The 23,198-nt window shown below is 43.2% G+C and overlaps 1 protein-coding gene across 1 annotated transcript in view; it reads left to right on the top strand.

Moving 5' to 3' along the window:
* Positions 1–23,198, top strand: part of cacna2d4b (calcium channel, voltage-dependent, alpha 2/delta subunit 4b) — a gene marked incomplete at both ends in the record, with an annotated part of 75,681 nt that overhangs the window by 15,696 nt on the left and 36,787 nt on the right. Inside the window, 21 exons of the mRNA XM_080002992.1 lie at positions 678–840; positions 1,535–1,666; positions 1,786–1,846; positions 3,016–3,166; positions 3,264–3,338; positions 4,700–4,789; positions 6,317–6,430; positions 8,574–8,652; positions 8,911–9,044; positions 11,148–11,165; positions 11,507–11,584; positions 11,797–11,877; positions 12,393–12,467; positions 12,604–12,690; positions 13,172–13,243; positions 16,139–16,200; positions 16,742–16,809; positions 17,557–17,602; positions 17,687–17,784; positions 19,003–19,099; positions 19,295–19,387. Of these exons, the coding sequence (XP_079859118.1) occupies positions 678–840; positions 1,535–1,666; positions 1,786–1,846; positions 3,016–3,166; positions 3,264–3,338; positions 4,700–4,789; positions 6,317–6,430; positions 8,574–8,652; positions 8,911–9,044; positions 11,148–11,165; positions 11,507–11,584; positions 11,797–11,877; positions 12,393–12,467; positions 12,604–12,690; positions 13,172–13,243; positions 16,139–16,200; positions 16,742–16,809; positions 17,557–17,602; positions 17,687–17,784; positions 19,003–19,099; positions 19,295–19,387 (1,874 nt within the window). The remainder of the gene's footprint in view (positions 1–677; positions 841–1,534; positions 1,667–1,785; positions 1,847–3,015; positions 3,167–3,263; positions 3,339–4,699; positions 4,790–6,316; positions 6,431–8,573; positions 8,653–8,910; positions 9,045–11,147; positions 11,166–11,506; positions 11,585–11,796; positions 11,878–12,392; positions 12,468–12,603; positions 12,691–13,171; positions 13,244–16,138; positions 16,201–16,741; positions 16,810–17,556; positions 17,603–17,686; positions 17,785–19,002; positions 19,100–19,294; positions 19,388–23,198) is intronic.

The following is a 23,198-nucleotide window of genomic DNA, read 5'->3' as shown; positions in this document are numbered from 1 at the left end:
TGTGCACAACTTGAAAGTGCTGCACAAGTCATCAGAGTAATGTAGTGACCATGAATGTATTTAATTGTAATGTGCCTTAAAGGTTCATGCAGTAATGCAAGGTACGTTACCATATATTGTATATATAAAGTATACTCAGTATCTCCTTCTTCTTCTTTCGGTTGCTCCCAGTAGTGTACTCAGTATATATATTAATAAATATATTTAGCATTCTTTAATGCAGGTAGATCATTTTGACCTGGTCATTTTAAAAGTAGCTCGCAAGCTGAAAAAGTGTGGCCACCCCTGCTCTAGGGAATAGATCCCCCAACCCTGCAGTGCTAGTGCCTTGCTCGAGGGAATTGAACCGCCGCCCTGCAGTGCTAGTGCCTTACTCGAGGGAATAGAACCCCCACCCTCCAGTTATAGTGCCTTGCTCGAGGGAATTGAACCCCCACCCTGCAGTGTTAGTGCCTTGCTCGAGGGAATTGAACCGCCACCCTGCAGTGCTAGTGCCTTACTCGAGGGAATAGAACCCCCACCCTCCAGTGTGAGTGCCTTGCTCGAGGGAATTGAACCCCCACCCTGCAGTGTTAGTGCCTTTCTCGAGGGAATTGAACCCCCACCCTGCAGTGTTAGTGCCTTGCCTAGCCTAGTGCTTTAGGTAATGGAACCCTCACCCGACGTCCTTCCTGCAGTTCGACTACTACAACTCCATGCTGATCAACTCTGTGGACGAGGACGGGAACAGTGTGGACCTGGGCGGAGACTTTCCTCTGGAGGAGAACGAGCACTTCAACCGTCTGCTGGTCAACACGCAGCAGAGCGACATCCAGGTGCCCACCAACGTCTACAACAAGGGTCAGCCTCCACCCACACATCCACCTGCACATCCAAGCACACAGATAAAATAATAATAAAATAGTAAAAAACATTAGAAAATATCCACAATACAATAAATGTAAAAAAGAAACCTGACGTCAACATGTCAACGTCTTTATGGAGAAACTATACAATTATATTATTCATAACTCATGTACTGTGCATATACTGTATATATACAGTATACATACAGTACTGTACTCTATATATACACTGTACATATGTACAGTACATTTTTGTACTGTGTATATATACTGTATATATACAGTATATTTACACTGTATATATACCATTTTTGTACAGTACATTTATACTGTATATATACAATATATGTACAGTACATATATACAAGTACATTCAAGTATACTGTGTATATAAAACATCTATGTACAGTTCATTTATACTGTATATATACCATCTATGGTCTACCATCTATATCTACCAACATATATACCATCTATGTACAGTACATTTATACTGTATATTTATTAGTTTGATGTTTGATCCTAAACATCCAGATCATTTCATCTTGAATGACTCAAACACATAAAGAGTTCATGTGTTCTCACCTCCTCTCCTCCTCCTCTCCTCCTTCTCTCCTCCTTTCCTCCTCTCCTCCCTCCCTCCTCCCCCTTCTCTCATCCTCTCCTCCTCTTCTCCTCCTCCTCTACAGATCCTAACATCCTTAATGCGATCTACAACTCTGAGGCTCTGAACGATGTCTTCATCAACAACTTCCAGAAGGACCCTACCCTGACCTGGCAGTACTTTGGAAGCTCCACCGGCTTCTTCAGGATCTACCCTGGTCCTCCAACCTCTTCCTTTTACAATTTCACCCTTAAAATTCATCATTTCCAGAATATTTACTGTGAGCTCAGAGAATTCCACGTCTCTCAAACCTGACTTCCTGGATCTGGTCTCCAGGTATTAAATGGACGCCCGACTCCAACGGTGTGGCAGCGTTCGACTGCAGGAACCGCAACTGGTGAGTGTGAACCCTCTGAAGACCCTGAACCCCCTGAAGATGCAGAACCCCCTGAAGATCCAGAAAGAAACAGAAACAGTCTTTATTCGTCACGCAACACACCACACTACAACACATGCTTGCACACACACATGCTTGATGGTGGCCGGTGAAATGGTTCCTCTGCATTGACCCATCCTGGCTTGTCCTTCCTCCGGGGGCACAGCCAGGAGCAGTGGGCAGCGTACGTGGACGCGCCCGGGGACCAGGTGATAAGTGTCCATCGCTGGTCAGACCATGATGGGTGCATGTTTTTTTTTTTTTTTTGGTGGGGGTCTTTACTGACGTGAGGTGGAGGAAACCCCATGTGAGCACGGGGAGAACATGCAAACTCCACACAGAAAGGCTCCTGTTTGGGAGATAACCCCCCGGAGCACGGTGCCAACAGCGCCCCAGGCGGGAATCGAACCCAGGACCTTCTTGCTGTGAGGCAGCAGTGCAATGCACTGTGCCACCAGAACCCCCAGAAGACCCTGAGCCCCTGAAGAACCCGAACCCCCTGAAAATCCAGAACCCCCTGAAGATCCTGAATCCCCTGAACCCTCTGAAGACCCTGAATCCCCTGAAGACCCTGAAACCCCTGAAGATCCAGAACCCGCTGAACCCCACGAAGACCCTGAACCCTCTGAAGATCCAAAACCCCCTGAAGACCAAGAACCAACATGGAACAACATGCAGCGATATAGTTAATAGAAAATACTTTGGTCCATCTAACACATTATGTTGTTAACGCTGCATTTTAAAATTCTTGCCAAATGTCATGAATTTGAACTTTATTATGTAATAACATCTACATTTTGTGGGAGAAAACTCATCTTGAATGCTGTACATTATCAGTTTTGCTGTATTTTGTAATAATCTATTTATAATGCAATGTTTATTACGTATTGTTGGGGTTACAACTTTGTATGATGAATATGTAACAATTTAAGAGATTATGCAGAAGAACTTATAAGTACTGCGTTCAAGATGTTTTCTCTTAAATTCAGCGACATTTTACATAATGCGTTGTTACAGCTCTGTTTATATTGCTATAGTTGAAGCAACTACTAGTACCAGAGTAGTAATAGTGCTATTAGTACTTTTAGTAGTTCTACTATCATTGGTACTGTGTCCTCTGCCCCCTGCAGGTACATCCAGGCCGCTACGTCTCCTAAAGACATCATCATCATGGTGGACATCAGCGGCAGCATGAAGGGACTGAAGATGACCATCGCCAAGCATACCATCAACACCATCCTGGACACTCTGGGGGAGAACGACTTTGTCAACGTGATCGCTGTGAGCACACACACACACACACACACATTCACACACTCACACTAATTCCACCGTAAGGCCATACTACCATGTTGTCCTGAATGTGTGTGTGTTGCAGTACACAGACTACGTGCGCTACGTGGAGCCTTGCTTCAGGGGGACGTTGGTCCAAGCCGACCTGGACAACAGGGAGGTAAGACCATTACCAGATTAGTCGTCCTCTGTCCAGAGCTCTGCTGGGGACGCACAGGGTGTCTCAGGTTAACAGGATGTCACTCAGGGTAACAAGGTCCCTCAGGGTAACAGGCTGTCTCAGGGTAACGGGGTGTCTTTCATGGTAACAGGGTGTCCCAGGGTAACAGGGTGTCCCAGGGTAAATGGGTGTCCTTCATGGTAACAGGGTCTCTCCGGGTAACAGGGTCTCTCCGGGTAACAGGGTCTCTAAGGGTAACAGGGTGTCTCAGGTTAACAGGGTCTCTCAGGGTAACAGGGTGTCTCAAGGTAACAGGGTGTCCTTTATGGCAAAAGGGTGTCTCAGTGTAACAGGGTGTCCTTCATGGTAACAGGGTCTCTCCAGGCAACAGGATCTCTCAGGGTATCAGGGTTTCTCAGGGTAACAAGGTGTATCGAGGTAACGCTGTCTCTCAGGGTAACAGGGTGTCTCAGGGTAACAGGGTGTCCTTCATGGCAACAGGGTGTCTCAGTGTAACAGGGTGTCCTTCATGGTAACAGGGTGACTCAAGGTAACAGGGTCTCTCAGGGTAACAGGGTGTCTCAAGGTAACAGGGTGTCTCAGGGTAACAGGGTGTCTCAGGGTAACGTTGTCTCTCAGGGTAACAGGGGGTCTCAGGGTAACAGGGTGTCTCAGGGCAACAGGATGTCTCAGGGTAACAGGGTGTCTCAGGGAAACGTTGTCTCTCAGGGTAACAGGGTGTCCTAGGCTAACAGGATGTCTCAGGGTAACAGGATGTCTCAGGATAACGTTGTCTCTCAGGGTAACAGGGTGTCTCAGGATAACGTTGTCTCTCAGGGTAACAGGGTGTCTCAGGGTAACAGGGTGTCTCAGGGTAACATTGTCTCTCAGGGTAACAGGGTGTCTCAGGGTAACAGGGTGTCTCAGGTTAACATGGTGTCTCTCTGGGTAACAGTGTCCTAATCCCCATGGGGCGTTAAGCAGGACTAATGGGATCCTGAGCCCGGGCCAGCTGGCACCTGCTGGATCCTTGTTATGTCACTGAGGACCAGGAACAACAAACTGGAGCTTTTACGGACAGTACCTCCTTATAGATTCTGTTCGTCTTTTTATATTAAAAAAATAATCTCTCTGTGTCCCTTCTCTACCTGTCTCTCTCTCTCTCTCTGCCTGTCTCTCTCACTACTGGTCTCTCTGCCTGTCTCTCTCTATGCTTGTATATCTCTCTCTCTACCTGTCTCTCTGCCTGTTTCTCTACCTGTCTCTCTCTCTTTGCCCTACTGGTCTCTTTGCCTCTCTCTCTATCTGTCTCTCTCTCTGCCCGTCAATCTCTCTCGCTCTCTCTATTTGTCTCCCTGCAGCACTTTAAGGTGTTGGTGGACGAACTACACGTTAAAGGGGAAGCGAAGATCAAGAAGGCCATGAAGGAAGCTTTCAAAATCCTCAACGATGTGAGTGTGCGTTCCTTAGAGGTCAGAGGTCAGAGGTCAACCACCGATCAGGAGCAGGAGATTAAACATTCATTACAGTTCCCCTTGATCACTTTTCCAGATTATGAATTCAGAGAAATATTGAAATACCAGCAAACTAAACTACCACAATCTATTTTGGGACTTCCAAACTTTTTTGGAAGTCCCAAAGTAGATTAATTAGTAAATTAGTACAACAAATGACAAAACAAGTCAGATAAAGCATTGAAATTTTCTAAGGAAACAGTCTTTATAAACATTGTGTTCTATGTAGTTTTTTATCTGAAAAAAAAAAACCAGATTTTAGAAAGTACATTTTGATAACGACAGCTTGATATTTTTCATGTATTTGGTACATAAACTAAACCATCTAAACAAAGATAAATAAAGAAATGATTGACCTTCATTTTCTTTTCTTTTAACAACTTGTCAGTCACCATATTGTTGTTGGTGTATCTGACACAGAAGGTGCCTCCTGCTATTAACTGTCGTTGGATGGTGGAAATGTTTGTTGTCAAATTGGTTGTGTTGTATTGTACTAGGTAACACTGCATGACATAATTATTATGGAGTCATTTGTCAATATCACAAACACTTTCTGCCTTTTCATGAAAGTTAAATTTTTTCCATGGATTACATTTTCAGTAAGTTACGTTCCCATCAAATATGAAAAACGTTGTGGTATTTCTGTCAGTAATTACCATTGCACGGCTTTTATATTGGGGACACCTTGCTGGATCTCGAACTCATCACTCAGTTGCACATTTCAGTGCTTTCAAGTGGAAGCACTGACAATTTTTTAAGGATTATTTTTTAGAGAGTAATGTGGACGAGGGATTTAAAATATCAATCTAACAGATGTCTACGACATCTACCAGGTAAGAAGTGATATAAATATACACGTAATTCCATAGTTTGGTAACGTCTAAACACTACAGAGTGAGTCCACGCAGCACACTGGACACGGTCCAACTGAACATTCTCAATCAGAATCTGTACATTTATAGTAAATACTATGATGTCATAAAGCATCTTACTGTAAATATCATTTATAGTAAATAATATGATGATGTCATAAAGCATATTACTGTAAATATCATTTATAGTAAATAATATATGATATCTGCTCCGTATGTGGATTGATTTGGATGAAATTTTAACCATGAAACAAGGCGTAAACTGGAGGGCTGGACCAATAATAATAATTATAAGAAGAAGAAGATAAATAATAATAATAACAATAATAAAATAATAACAATAGACAAATCCTTAAAAGTGAAGTTGAGAAGTTGATGAACAGTTTGATGTATTATTTGTCCAAATTACGAATTGAGGACCTTCAAGCAACTGACTCAGAGCCTGGCCGCTCCCCTCTGTGTGGTACTATAGCAACCGGACCAATCAGGAGTCGCACACGTACCTGTTAGGGAGGAAGAGATGCTCTCCAAGCCTCATGGAGAAACTCTCAACTCTCAGTGTGTGTGTGTGTGTGTGTGTGTGTGTGTGCAGACCCGGTCCAGTGGTCAGGGTAGTATGTGTAACCAGGCCATCATGCTGATCACCGACGGAGCGATGGAGGACTTTGAGTCGGTCTTCCAGGAGTTCAACTGGCCTGAACGAAGGGTAACACACATTATAACTAGTATGACTAGTTTAAAACTACTATAGCCATTTTATAACTACTATGGCTCGTTAAAAACTGGAAATATCGTTTATAATTAGTATGTCTAGTTTATAACTCGTATGACTAGTTTATAACAAGTCTGTTTCGTTTATAATTAGTATGTCTAGTTTATAAATAGTATGGTTAGTTTATAACTAGTATGTCTGGTTTATAACTAGTAGGTTTGGTTTATAACTACTATGTCTAGTTTATAATTAGTATGTCTGGTTTATAACTAGTATGTCTGGTTTATAACTAGTATGTCTGGTTTATAACTAGTACGTCTGGTTTATAACTAGTATGACTAGTTTATAACAAGTCTGTTTCGTTTAGAATTAGAGTGTCTAGTTTATAATTAGTATGTCTGGTTTAAAACTAATTAAACACTTTAATAATTAGTATGTCTAGTTTATAATTAGTATGGTTAGTTTATAACTAGTATGTCTGGTTTATAACTAGTAGTTTTGGTTTATAACTAGTATGTCTAGTTTATAACTAGTGTGTCTGGTTTATAATTTGTATGTCTAGTTTATAACTAGTATGACTAGTTTAAAACTACTGTAGCCAGTTTATAACTACTATGGCTCGTTAAAAACTGGAAATATCGTTTATAATTAGTATGTCTAGTTTATAACTAGTATGACTAGTTTATAACAAGTCTGTTTCGTTTATAATTAGTATGTCTAGTTTATAATTAGTATGTCTGGTTTATAACTAATTAAACACTTTAATAATTAGTATGTCTAGTTTATAATTAGTATGTCTAGTTTATAACTAGTATGACTAGTTTATAACAAGTCTGTTTCGTTTATAATTAGTATGTCTAGTTTATAATTAGTATGTCTGGTTTAAAACTAATTAAACACTTTAATAATTAGTATGTCTAGTTTATAATTAGTATGGTTAGTTTATAACTAGTATGTCTGGTTTATAACTAGTAGTTTTGGTTTATAACTAGTATGTCTAGTTTATAACTAGTGTGTCTGGTTTATAATTTGTATGTCTAGTTTATAACTAGTATGACTAGTTTAAAACTACTGTAGCCAGTTTATAACTACTATGGCTCGTTAAAAACTGGAAATATCGTTTATAATTAGTATGTCTAGTTTATAACTAGTATGACTAGTTTATAACAAGTCTGTTTCGTTTATAATTAGTATGTCTAGTTTATAATTAGTATGTCTGGTTTATAACTAATTAAACAAGTTTATAATTAGTATGTCTAGTTTTTAACTAGTATGTCTTGTTTATAACTAATTAAACACTTTTATAATTAGTATGTCTAGTTTATAATTAGTATGGTTAGTTTATAACTAGTATGTCTGGTTTATAACTAGTATGTCTGGTTTATAACTAGTAGGTTTGGTTTATAACTAGTATGTCTAGTTTATAACTAGTATGTTTGGTTTATAACTAGTATGTCTCGTTTATAACTAATTAAACACTTTTATAATTAGTATGTCTAGTTTATAATTAGTATGTCTAGTTTATAACTAGTGTGTCTCGTTTATAACTAATTAAACACTTTTATAATTAGTATGTCTAGTTTATAATTAGTATGTCTAGTTTATAACTAGTATGTCTGGTTTATAACTAATTAAACACTTTTATAATTAGTATGTCTAGTTTATAACTAGTGTGTCTCGTTTATAACTAATTAAACACTTTTATAATTAGTATGTCTAGTTTATAATTAGTATGGTTAGTTTAAGACTAGTATGTCTAGTTTATAACTAGTTTGTCTAGTTTATAATTAATTAAACAAGTTTATAATTAGTATGTCTGGTTTATAACTAGTATGTTTGGTTTATAATTAATTAAATAAGTTTATAATTAGTATGTCTGGTTTATAACTAGTATGTCTAGTTTATAATTATTTAAACAAGTTTATAATTAGTACGTCTAGTTTATAACTAGTATGTCTGGTTTATAACTAGTATGTCTAGTTTATAATTAGTATGTCTGGTTTATAACTAGTATGTCTAGTTTATAATTAGTATGTCTGGTTTATAACTAGTATGATTAGTTCAGAACTAGAACTAGTGTGTGTGTGTGTGTGTGTGTGTGTGTGTGTGTGTGTGTGTGTGTGTGTGTGTGTGTTAGGTTCGTGTGTTCACTTACCTCATCGGCAGAGAAATGACTTTTGCCCAAAACACTAAATGGATCGCCTGCAACAACAAAGGTCTGTCTGTTTCCCTGCCTTCCTGTCTGTCCGTCTGCCTTCCTGTCTGTCTGTCCACCCGTCCATCCGTCCGTCTGCCCCGCCTGCCTGTCTGTCTGTCTGCTTTTCTGTCTGTCTGTCTGTCTGTCTGTCTGTCTATCTGCCAAAATTCTTTCAATGAAAATTAGTAACAAGGAATTTACAATTGCGTGTGTGTGTGTGTGTGTGTGTGTGTGTGTGTGTGTGTGTGTGTGTGTGTGTGTGTGTGTGTGTGTGCAGGGTACTACACCCACATCTCCACCCTAGCTGACGTACAGGAGAACGTGATGGAGTACCTCCACGTGCTGAGCCGCCCCATGGTCATCAACCATGACCACGACATCATCTGGACCGAGGCCTACATGGACACTGTGGTGGGCCACGCCTCCTGCACTCCTCCTCCATCCCTCCTTCCATCCTCCACCTCCTCCTTCCATCCCTCTGTCACTCTTCCTTCATCCCTCATTTCATCCCTCTGTCACTCCTGCTACATCCCTCCTACACCCCTCCTTCTATCCCTCCTCCATTCCTCCTTTATTCCTCCTTCACCCCTTCTCCATCCCTCCTCCATCCCTCCTACATCCCTCCTTCATCCCTCCTCCATCCCTCCTTTATCCCTCCTTCACCCCTTCTCCAACCCTCCTCCATCCCTCCTACATCCCTCCTTCTATCCCTCCTCCATTCCTCCTCCATCCTTGCCACCACCTTAGAGACACCTTCAGTGATGATCCAGGGAGCAAGGTCTGAACTGCAGAACTGCAGAACAGAAGGTTACTCCACAGACTCTGAAGGATCCTGAAGGCGATCTGGAGTAGGGGCAAGGTCTCTCATCAGTGGAGGTGTGAGGAAATGGTAAGGATTCCAAGAAGAAGAAGAAGAAGAGTCAAAGAACATTGATCAGTTCAGAACCATCTCACTGCTGCTTAGTTTTGAGAGAAAGATATTCGTCGGCCAAGTTGCCACGGGCCAGACAGACTACCTCCTGAGGAACTCCTACAACGATACCTCTGTCTGAAAAGGAGGGATCCCGAAGGTACCCGGGAGTCTGGAGCACACAGGCGTGGTCACCAAGCTGATCAGAGAAGTCCCGGAGAACAAAGGGGAGCTGGTTGTGCTGAGGCTGTGCCTCACAAACGTATATTATATTAACGTATATCCCAGGCATGTTCAGGGACTGTATTTTGGACTATTAGAACAGCTTCAATCTGAGAGTCTCTGCTGGGTCTACAACTTCAGAGAGGCAGAAGCTCGAGCAGGGAATCACTACTGGATTTTCCATTTCAGTGATCCTGTCTGATGTCCAATAGCCGCCCATTAGGGCCTTTATCGATGACCTGACTGTAACAACCACATCTGTCCCAGGGAGCAGATGAATCCTGAAGGATCTTGAGGAGCTGATGCCCCGGGCTCGCATGAGCTTCAAGCCGGTGAAGTCCAGATCCTTGGTGCTGAAGATAAGAAAGGCCATCAACAAGTTTCGCTTCTCACTTGGCAGCACCCAAATACCATCCATCACTGAGAAACGAGTGAAGAGCCTGGGGAAGGTATTTGACTGCAGCCTAAGTGACACAGCATCCATCCGAGTGATCAACCAAGAGCTAGACTAGCTGCCGCGGACAAGTCAGGCCTACTTGGCAAGCTTAAGGCCTGGATATACCAACATGGCATCCTCCCACGGATTCTCTAGCCCCTCTTGTTCTATTAGGTCCTGATCTCCACAGTCGAGGACATTGAGAGAAGGGGTATAGCAGGTTCCTACGGAAGTGGCAGGGACTACCTCTGAGTCTGACCAGCATCACCCTGTATGGGCAGAACAACAAGCTGAAGCTCCCTATCAGCAGCATGAATGAAGAATTCATGGCGAACTGTATCAGGGAGGAGCTGCAATGCCAAGAGTCCTGCGACCCAAAAGTCTCTCAGGCTAATATTGAGGTCAGGACACAATGGAAGTGGAGGGCAGCAGAGGCCATGGATCTCGCTGAGTCACGGCTAAGGCACAAATTGCTGGAGGGCACAGTGTCTTGTGGAAGGGCTGGCTCGGGTAGCAGTAAAACATCTCACTACGACAAGCCGCAGGGGAAGGACAAGAGGTCGTCGATCCAGGAGGAGGTGCGAGTGTCAGTCGAGAAGGAGCAAGCCAGCAGGATGGTTCGAATGCTGCAGTGGTGCGTCGAGACGAGATGGGAGAAAGCAGGGAAGTGTAAAGTCTCGTGGGCCGAGCTTTGGAAAGCGGAGCCCCATCCAGTAAAACCCTTCATGCAGACTGTTTATAATATCTAACCCAGCCCATCCAACTGGTTTTGCTGCGGGAAGGTGGAATCACCAGCAAAAGAGGGACCCTAGAGCATCTAGACTCTATAGCCTGTTCATATCAAAGTTAAATAAGTCAAATAAGTTTCATTTATTCATTCATCTCCTTCCTTCTCTCTGTTCATTTCCCCATGATGCTCTGGCCTCCTCCATCATTTCACTGTCAGCTGCCAAACACCAAGGAGGTAATGTTTACCTGAAGGATAGAACTGTACATCCTAGATATAGAACTATGCATCCTAGATATAGAAGTGTACACCCAAGATATATGACATAACATGTGATGTTGTTTATATAAAAAGTAGTACACAGTGAAGTACTCCTGAATACTTCATCCTGTGACAGTACTACACTGCCCCCTAGAGGACATCACATCTGCACCCACTGTTTCATTCCCCACGCAGGAGGGAGGCTCCAGTGTTCAGTACAAGCAGTCTGCTCGAATGACCCCCCTGTCTCTATCTCTCCCCTGTCTCTCTCTCCCCTGTCTCTCTCTCCCCTGCTCCTCTCACCGCCCCCCCAACAGCTCTTCAGTACTAAGGCCCAGAGTCTTCTCTTGATGACTTCTGTTGCGATGCCGGTGTTCAGTAAGAAGAGAGAGACGGTCAGTACACCTAGATTTATCACAAAAGATTTATCACTCATAGATCAATCACCTATAGATCTATCACCTCAACATCTTTCATCTACAGTATAATCTACCATCTATCAAAAGATAGCGTGTGATGTCCCAAACCAGCATTGAAGTACATGTATATGTATATGTAGTATTTGTATACATTTGTGGGTGTTTTTAATGTGAGCCTGGCTCCCCAGCTGTCCCATGGCATCCTGCTGGGCGTGGTGGGGACAGACATCCCACTGCTGGAGGTGATGAAGCTCGCTCCCAGATACATGGTGCGTGTTGAAGGGCCATTCCACCACAAGCCACCAGGAAACTCTGTATTAAGTATCAGTGCTGTCCATGGTACTGTAATACTGTGAGCAGTACCATGGACAGCACTGTAGTAATGTTTACAGTACTGTCCACGGTACTGTAGTACTTTTCACAGTACTGTCCGTGACACTGTAGTACTGTGAACAGTCGGTGGACAGCACTGTAGTACTGTTAACAGTCCTGTGGACAGTACTGTAGTACTGTGGACAGTACTGCGTCATCAAACCAGTCGCCATGGTAACAGAGCTCTAAGTAAACCCAGCTTTTTCTTTATTTAGATCTCTGGTTTAAGTTAGTAATACTTGTTTTTAAATGAAGTACCATTTACTCATATTTGAGCAGTTCATGTCAGCAGTACTTTTGCTTTAATTATATAACTATTGAATGAGTACTAGTAGTACTAGTAGTCCTTCTCCTTGAGTACAAACGTCTGCTGGTTAAGATGCTGTTTTGAGTGGAATGTTCCTTTAAGCAGCTGGGAGCGCACGGCTACGCCTTCCTCATCACCAACAACGGCTACATCCTGGCACACCCTGACCTCCGACCCCTGGTGAGTCCACTAACTATTAACTGAAATCATTAAGGTATATCCTGTATTTACTGAGTGTGTACAGTATAATCAGGAGTATTTGTACATCCTGTACGTACAGTATAATCAGTTGTATTGGTGTACTCATTGTCCTCAGTACAAAGACGGTAAGAAACTGAAACCCAAACCAAACTACAACAGCGTAGATCTGTCGGAGGTGGAGTGGGAGGACACGCAGGAGATGGTCAGTAGTACTCTGTTCAGTACACAGTACACACAGTACACACATTACATACAGTACACAGTACAAAATACAGTACACACTGTACACACAGTACACAGTACACAATACAGTACACACAGTACACACAGTAAACATATTACATACAGTACACAGTACAAAATACAGTACACACTGTACACTCAGTACACAGTACACAATACAGTACACAGAGTACACAGTACACAATACAGTACACACAGTACACAATACACAATACAGCACACACAGTACACACAGTACGCAGTACACAGTACACATTACACAATACAGTACACACAGTACACAATACAGTACACACAGTACGCAGTACACAGTACACAGTACACAATACAGTACACACAGTACACAATACAGCACACACAGTACACAGTACACTGCTATGGTAAACATTTAACAACTTGGTCGACATGTCATAGTTGTGTGTGTGTGTGTGTGTGTGCAGCTCAGAACAGCCATGGTGAGAGGACAGACAGGAAGTCTGTCATTGCCGTTCAGGTCGTCTGTGGACAAAGGGGTGAGACACTGATGACATCATTACACACTATCCTTCAGTGTGTATGAGTGTATGTGTGTATGAGTGTGTGTGTATGGGTATGTGTATGAGTGTGTATTTGTGTGTGTATGAGTGTGTATTTGTGTATGTATGAGTGTGTATGTGTGTGTGTGTGTGTGTGTATGTGTGTGTGTGTGTGTGTGTGTGTGTGTGTGTGTATGTGTGTGTGTGTGTATGTGTGTGTGTGTGTGTGTGTGTGTGTGTATGAGTGTGTATGTGTGTGTGTATGAGTGTGTATTTGTGTGTGTGTGTGTGTATGTGTGTGTGTGTGTGTGTTGTGCTGTATAAGTTTGGTATTATATCGTAGCCTCCAAGCAGCAGAAAAGGTCCTGAATCCACCCCTGAGTCCTGCAGCCACAGAAGAGCCCCTGGCCCCCAGAGAAGCCGGGAGCCCGCTGAGCAACAGCCACGCCCGGCCCCAAGGAGCTTAACCCCGTCCCAGGGAGCGCGAGGAGACACCTGCAGGAGCAAGACACACCGGTGGGCGTAGCACTGGGGCCTGCGACTACGTAGGGGCGGGGGCCCCCACGCCCTTCAACACTTCGGGCACAGTGAAGGCCGACCATACCAGCCAGACGCCCCACCCGGCCACAAGCCCCGAGTGCCCACTCACGTCGCCGAGTGCACTCACCAGGATGAAAGCTCTGTCATGTGGGCCCTCCACCGTCCCCGACACCCGGGGCCCCCGCCGCGGAGAAGCCACGCAGCAGGAGCAAAAGCCGACAGCCGCCTCCCGCACCCCAACCCACACCCACGACAGCCAGCAGCCTCCCACGGCCCTGCAAGGCACCCGTCGGCGCTCCTCGCAGCCTCGCTGGGTCACAGGACGCCAGAAACCACCCGGCACCAGGCGCAAGCCGCCGGGACCTGAACCCAACCGGCAGGGGGCCCACCCAGTTGCCCGCTGGCCAGCCACACCCCCACCCCAACCCACCAGCGCCCCCCTAAAACCCCAGTGTTCAATGTTTGCTGTTGGCAATTGCAGTAATAATTGCTGGGTATGGGGGTGCGAGTCCTCCAAGCAAGTCGAACCCGAATCACTCGAACCCCTCCTACCCCGCAGATGCTAGTCTGTTGGAGGGTTGTTCAGAGTAGGATTTATGTGTGAGTGTATGTGTTCCAAGTTACTATGAGTGGGATTAAAATTTATCAAAATGGGTTGGTGGTGTTTACGTGGTGGGTTGACTGAGGAGAGGTCACTGAGTAGACCTATTGTCGGGGAGACTGGAACCCAGAAGGGTTGATAGCTTCTCGTGATGTTGGTGCAGAATGCTAGGAGAGGTGGGCGGAGCCAGGAGCATGAAAGTAGTCATCTCTGGTTTTAAGGGAACAGCGAGAGCAAACGTCTTCATCCACATAACCCATTTTGAACATGTTGTGTTCAGTGACATGAGCTCTGTGCAGAATCTTTTACAGGATGAGTTGCATTTTGGAGTTGTGGGTCATAGAAAAGGTGGTGCTGCAAATAAGCTTCCACAGGTTGATAGAACAGCAAGGTCTCTTTCCCGTTCCATGGTAGGTAACGATAAAGTGTCATGTTCTTGATAAAAGTTTGTATATTCTGGAAAAGGTATTTTTTAAATGACTGTTATTAGTAAGATGTTCAATCATCGGAGGTGGTTGTAGGATGTTCGTCAATATGATTTGAACTTTTAGAAACTGCTGTAGTTGAAGGAATTGAAGGAAGCCGTGGCCACGATATTATACCTTTGGGTTGAGGTTGGGAAGGATGTAAGTGAAATGTTGTCAAAAATGTGTTCCAGACGAGTCATTCCTTGTCTTTTCCAAAACCTGAAGATTATTGTTCTGTTTTTAAGCAGAAGATCTGGGTCGTGCCAGATTGGTGTGAATTTGTTTGGAGATAGAGTGACCACTGGGTTTGTTTAATCAGATTTTCTGACTCCACCAGACTCTGAAGGTGTCCTGTGGTATCTGGCACCAAGACGTTAGCAGCAGATCCTTTAAGTCCTGCAAGTTGGAGGTGGGGCCCCCATGGATCAGGCTTGTTGTTCCAGCACATCTCACAGATGCTCCATCGGATCGGACTCTAACCTCGCCCATCCTCATGATGTAGAAGAAAAGGTGATTCATCAGACCACCACCTTCTTCCATTGCTCCCTGGTCCAGTTGTGACGCTCACATGTCCATTGTAGGTGCTTTCAGGGGTGGACAGGGGTCAGCATGGACACTGTGAGCTCCCATACGCAGCAAGCTGCCATGCACTGTGTGTTCTACACCTTTCTATCATAGCAACATTCACTTTTCCCCACTTTGTGCTACAGTAGTTCTTCTGTGGCATCGAACCAGACGGACTAGACTTCACTCCCCACGTGCATCAATGAGCCTTGTTGTCGCTGGTTCACCGGTTGTCCTTATGGCACCATAGCTTGGAACACTTTTGGTAGTAACCACTGCAGAGCGGGAACAGCCACAAGACCTGTGCTTGTGGAGATGCTCTGACCCAGTCGTCCAGCATCACAATGTGCTCCTTGTCAAAGTGGCTCAGATACTTACGCTGCATTTTATATATATATATATATATATATATATATATATATATATATATATATATATATATAATAATATATAACAGTTTACATATAATAATAATATATAACAGTTTATATATAATAATAATATATCCCAACCCTTGACAGGTGCCATTGGAAGCAGACGATTATTCACTTCACCTTCAGTGGTTTTAATGTTGTGGCTGATTGGTGTGTGTGTGTGTGTGTATATATATATATATATATATATATATTTAATTGTTTGTTATATTCCTTTGGACTTTCACTGCTTTAAATGAATTTCTTTTCCATCAACGTGTCTTCAGATGATTGTTGTTCTTCACAGAAACGTCCTCTGTTCCTGGTCAATAACTACTTCTACACCAACATCGATGACACTCCCTTCAGGTCTGACCCTGTCCCTGTAATAACTTAGTAAATAACTCATCATTTTTAATTCCAATGTATACCCAATACAGCCATACCACTAACCTATCCTGTGCATAGCATTCGGATATTCTGTATATTTGTGTGTATTTCACAATTTCTGTTTTGTATTTTTCACTTATTTGTTTATATTTGGCTATTTAAAGTTTATTTTTACTTTACTTTTCATTCTATTTTATTAAAATATATTTACTTTTTTGAGCCTGTTAAGCTTTTTTTTTATGCTTATCGTCTGAAGAAAGCGATCCGCACCACGACAAATTCCTCATACATGTAAATGCACCTGGAGGAATAAAGTCATTGAGGTTCAGATTCAGATTCCTTTAGTACTTTAGTATTTGAGTATTGTTATCAATACTAGAACTGATTCCTCTCTGTGTTAGTGTGTGTATTGCATCTATTTCTACCTCAAATCAGAAAAAGAAAATGTCATTGAGCCACCAGGGTGCGGTGGCAGTGTTGTGTGGAGATGTGTGACCCTGCTCTCTGGCTCACCCCTCAGCTTTGGGATGGTACTGACCAAAGGCCACGGTCAGTTGATGTTCATGGGAAACGTATCCGTGGAGGAAGGTACTTTTACTCCTCATTACAAGTCAAAGTACTGATGATTATTCAAGTAATAAGTAATAAAAGTAATAAAAAGTACTCAGAGTATTAGTTACTTTGAAACCAGCTGCACTTCTGTTGAGGTTACTTGACTTCCAACCTGAATGGAATCAGCAGAAATTATTTCACACTTTAATATTTTTATTTTATTTGTATTTCATTGTAAATTTACTCTGAATATTTCATGAGCTTGTCTATTTTTTTATATTTTTTGTTGTTGTGGACATTCTGACTTCCTGTACTTTCTGTTTCTAATCTCATTCCTCACTCAAGTAAAATTACTATTATTCAAGTTCAAGTTCAAGTTCAAGAGATCATTTGTCACATACATATACATACGGTCATACATGTATGCAGTGAAATGTCATGACACCCGGTGATTACGCACAATAAACTCTATAAGCTCTAAAAATACTAAAAAATACCAAAATGTGCGCAATCGACACAAGGTGCAGTTTTCATTTCAGTAGAATGTAGCGGAACATTTCCCTTGAATTAAATTAAATCAGATCAAATCAGATCAAATCAGATCAGATTATATCAGATTAGATGAGATCAGATTAGATCAGTTGTAATCAGACTAGATTAAATCAGATCAGTTTTGATCCAATCAGATCAAATCAGATCAAATCACATCACATCAGATCAGATCAGATCAGATCAGATCAGATGAGTTTAGATGGTTAATCTGATGTGTCGTCTCCTCCGCAGGCCTCCATGATCTCACCTCTCCAGATCTCACCATCGCATCCGAGTGGTACATTCCAAAACAAATACATCAGATTTGAATAATGAGTGGCATCACTTCCTGTGTAATCACTTCCTGTTGTTTGGGCCTCAGGACTTACTGTGAGACGGACATCGACCCTCATCACAGGAAGTACAGTCAGCTGCAGGCGGTGATCCGCTACCTGCTGGGCAAGGAGCCCGACCTGGAGTGTGAGTCCCTTAACATTAACTTAACCTTAACTAACCGCAACTGAACCTTCCTCACCTTAACTAACGGTAACTAACCGTAACTAAACTGTACTGACCATAACTAACTAACCTTAACTAACCTTAACTTACCTGAACTAACCATAACTAACCTTAACTAACCGTAACTAAACTGTACTGACCATAACAAACTAACCTTAACTAACCTTAACTTACCTGAACTAACCATAACTAACCTTAAATAACCGCAACTGAACCTTTCTCACCTTAACTAACCATAACTAACCATAACTAAACTGTACTGACCATAACTAACTAACCTTAACTGACCTTAATTTACATGAACTAACCATCACTAACCTTAACTAACTGTAACTAAACTGTACTGAACTTACCTAACCTTAACTAACTAACATTAACTAACCATAATTAACCTTACTGGCCTGTACTGACCTTAACTAACTAACCTTAACTAACCTCAACTAACCTTAACTAACCATAACTAAACCAAACTGACCTTACCTAAACTTTACTGACCTCAACTAATCACAACTATTCCTAACATAACCTTAACTAACATTTACTTACCCAAACTAACCTTAACTAATCGTGACTAACCTTGGGTTAACCTTAAGCTAAACATAACTAACCTCAACTAATCATAAGTAACATTAAATAACCTGAAATAACCAACCATAATTAACCTTAACTTAACTTAATCTTCACCTTAACTTAACCTTCTCTAACCTTACTACTACCACTACTACTACTACTACTACTACACTATGCAGTATATACTACTGTAGTAGTATACATTGTATATATATACATATATATATATATATATATATATATATATATATATATATATATATACACACACAATATATACAGGATATATATATATATATATATATATATATATATATATATATATATATATATACACACAATATATACAGGATATATACTGTATTATACAGTGAATATATATATATATATATTTTTTTTTGATATATATGTATTTATTTTATGTATATGAAATATATAAATATTAAAAAAAAAAAAAAATATATATATATATATATATATATAGTTGGTTTTTTTTGTTTTTTTTTTGTTTGTTTTTTAATTTATTTATTTTATGTATATAATATATATTATATATTTTATATACATTTATGAATGACGCCCTGCTGGATGTGTACATCTGTTGCCTAGGCGACGAGGTGCTGCTGCAGCAGACCCTGTTCGATGCCGTGGTGACGGCTCCTATGGAGGCGTACTGGAACGCTCTGATGCTCAGCGACGCAGACGGGTAAAACGTTCACTTCCTGTCACATGACAAGATACAGACCGCCACACAGAGGTCACAGCTACCGTCTTCTGGTGTACTAGTATTTTATATACAAATGCATATTTAATGTATGTGTATTAGAGGGTTTTAGCACCGTGGTGCTCCAATCCAGTTCCTGTGCGGACAGGAAGTTATGTGACTGTGTTTGGGCGTCAGGGTGGAGCCAGGCGTGGAAACGGCGTTCCTGGGGACCCGAGCTGGACTGACCAGGCTGTTCCGGTACGCCGGAGTGGAGAGCCGGGTGGCCAAGTAGGTGCACGTAGCACGTAGCACGTAGCGCGTAGCACTCCCTACACAAACTCTGAGACACACTGGTTTACACTGAGAATTACTGGGAAACACTAAAACTTACTGGGAAACACAGGCTTAATAGGAAACACTTTGACTCCCTGGGAAATACTGGGAAACACTGAGACTCACTGGGAAATACTGACACTTACTGGGAAACACTGACACTCACTGGGAAACACTGAGGCTTACTGGGAAACACCAAATCTCACTAGGAAACATTGACGCTTACTGGGAAACACTGAGACTCACTGGGAAACACAAAGATGCACTGGGAACACAGGCTCAATAGAAACACTTTGACTCCCTGAGAAACACCAAATCTCACTGGAAAACACTGAGGCTGATTGGTAAACACTGGGACTCACTGGGAAACAATGAGACTCACTGGGAAACACTGAGGCTGATTGGTAAACACTGGGACTCACTGGGAAACACTGAGACTCACTGGGAAACACTGAGGCTGATTGGTAAACACTGGGACTCACTGGGAAACAATGAGACTCACTGGGAAACACTGAGGCTGATTGGTAAACACTGGGACTCACTGGGAAACACTGAGACTCACTGAGACTCACTGGGAAACACTGAGACTCACTGGGAAATACTGAGACTCACTGGGAAATACTAAGACTTACTGGGAAACATCAAATCTCACTGGGAAACACTGAGACTTACTGGGAAACACTGACCCACTGGGAAACACTGACACTCACTGGGAAACACTGAGACTCACTGGGAAACACTGAGACTCACTGGGATACACTGAGACTCACTGGGAAACTCTGACACTCACTGGGAAACACCAAATCTTACTGGGGAGCACTGAGACTTACTTGGAAACACTGACACTCACTGTGATACACTGAGACTCACTGGGAAACACTGAGACTCACTGGGAAACACTGAGACTCACTGGGAAACACTGAGACGTACTGGGAAACACTGAGACTTACTGGGAAACACTGAGTCTGACTGGTAAACACTGAGACTTACTGGGAAACACCAAATCTCACTGGGAAACACTAAGGCTGACTGATAAACACTGGGACTCACTGGGAAACACTGAGACTCACTTGGAAACAATGACACTCACTGGGAAACATTGAGAATCAATGGGAAACACTTAGACTTGCTGGGAAACACCGACTCACTAGGAAACACTGACACTTACTGGGAAACACTGACACTTACTGGGAAACACTGAGACTCACTGGGAAACACTGACACTTACTGGGAAACACTGAGACTCACTGGGAAACACTGAGACTCACTGGGAAACACTGAGACTCAATGGGAAACACTGAGACTCACTGTCAATCACTGAGACTCACTGGGAAACACCAAATCTCACTGGGAAACCAATGATACTCACTGGGAAACACCGAGACTCAATGGGAAACACTGAGACTCACTGGGAAACACCAAATCTCACTGGGAAACAATGATACTCACTGGGAAACACTGAGACTGACTGGTAAACACAGAGACTCACTTGGAAACACTGAGACTCAATAGGTACTTTGACAAGCTTGGAAACACTGAGATTTACTGGGAAACACTGACTCACTGAGAAACACTGAGACTTACTGGAAAACACTGAGAATCAATAGGAAACACTTAGACTTGCTGGGAATCATTGACTCCCTAGGAAACACTGAGACTCACTTGGAAACACCAAATCTCACTTGGAAACACTGAAACTTACTGGGAAACACTCAGACTCAATAGGGAAACACTGAGACTCATTGGGAAACACCAAATCTCACTGGGAAACACTTAGGCTTACTGGTAAACACTGGGACTCACTAGGAAACACTGAAACTAACTGGGAAACACTGAGACTGACTGGGAAACACCAGATCCCACTGGGAAACACTGAGACTCGCTGGGAAACACTGAGAAGCACTGGGAAACACTGACCCTTACTGGGAAACACTGAGACTCACTGGTAAACACTTGGACTCACTAGGAAACACTGAAACTTACTGGGAAACACTGACACTCACTGGGAAACACTGAGAATTACTGGGAATCACTGACTCACTCGGAAACACTGAGACTTACTGGTAAACACTGGGACTCACTGGGAAACACTGAAACTCATTGGGAAACACAGAGACTTACCGGGAAACACTGAAACTTACTGGGAAACACTCAGACTCAATAGGGAAACACTGAGACTCATTGGGAAACACTGAGACTCACTGGGAAACATCAAATCCCACTGGGAAACTGATACTTACTGGAAACACTGACTCACTAGGAAACACTGAGACTAAATAGGAAATACTTAGACCCACTGGGAAACACTGAGACTTACTGGGAAAACTGCTACTTACTGGGAAACACTGAGACTTATTGGGAAACACTCAGATTCACTGTGAAACACTGAGACTCTGCCTCTCCAACCTGCCTGAATGACTACCGTCCGGTGGCCCTCACCTCGGTGGTCATGAAGTGTTTCGAGAGGTTGATTAAGGATTACATCTGCGCCTCCCTCCCCCGCACCTTGGACCCGTTGCAGTTCGCGTACCGGCAGAACAGATCCACGGATGACGCGGTCTCCCAGGTACTGCACACCACGCTCACGCACCTGGATGGCCAGAAGGGGGCCTATGTGAGAATGCTGTTCATTGATTATAGTTCAGCTTTCAACACCATAGTTCCCACCAGACTGGCTGTCAAGCTGATGGAGCTAGGATTGAATGCTCCGCTGTGCACCTGGATCCTGGACTTCCTCACAGGCCGCCCCCAGGTGGTCAAGGTGGGGAAGTACATGTCAAGCTCCCTCACCCTGAATACAGGATCCCCCCAGGGCTGTGTCCTCAGCCCCCTACTGTACTCCCTGTACACACATGACTGTGTGGCCAGGTCCAGCTCCAACACCATCATCAAGTTTGCTGACGACACCGTGGTCGTGGGCCTGATCACCGACTGCGATGAGAAGGCCTACCGCGAGGAGGTGGCTGACCTGTCACTCTGGTGCCAGGACAACAGCCTCCACCTGAACGTCAGCAAAACCAAGGAGCTGATTGTGGACTTTAGGCGTGGATCACAATCGAGGACGCACGCGCCCTTGTGGATTAATGGGACTTCTGTCGATAGGGTGAGCAGCTTCAGATATCTGGGAGTCCACATCACAGAGGACCTAACATGGACTGTTCACACAGACACTCTGGTGAGAAAGGCGAGGCAGCGTCTCTACCACCTCAGGCAGCTGAGGAAATTCCGGGTCTCGGTGAGGATCCTCAAGTCCTTCTACTCTGGAGCAGTGGAGAGCATCCTGACAGGCAACATCACTGCCTGGTTTGGGAACTGTACTGCCCAGGACAGGCGGGCCCTGCAGAGGGTGGTGCGTTCAGCTGAACGTACCACTGGAACTACCCTCCCCCCCTTGCAGGAGTTATACACCAGGAGGTGTAGTAGCAGAGCCCGTAGGATCATGAAGGATCCTCATCACCCCAACAACGGACTGTTTCAGCTGCTGCGGTCAGGCAAGCGCCTCCGCAGTCACGCAGCGAGAACAGAGACTGAGACGGAGTTTCTTCCCTCAAGCCATCAGAACTGTCAACGCTGACCTCACCAGGGGTCCTAACTGAGCCATGCACTAGGCTCCACTACCTACTGTACTGTATGTAGCATACTGTACCGCATACTGTATCACTGTTCAGGGTTGTTCTAATGCCGTATTGCAGCGCCGTACTGTTGTATACTGTGCTGTATTATCCCAAACACTACCTCACACTATTCACATTCACATGCCACTTTA

This window comes from Zeus faber (assembly GCF_960531495.2).
Source record: "Zeus faber genome assembly, chromosome: 6".
In the NCBI taxonomy this organism is placed as follows: Eukaryota; Metazoa; Chordata; class Actinopteri; order Zeiformes; family Zeidae; genus Zeus; species Zeus faber.
Note: the sequence above shows the minus strand (reverse complement) of the source record. Positions and strands in the feature narration are given on the sequence as shown.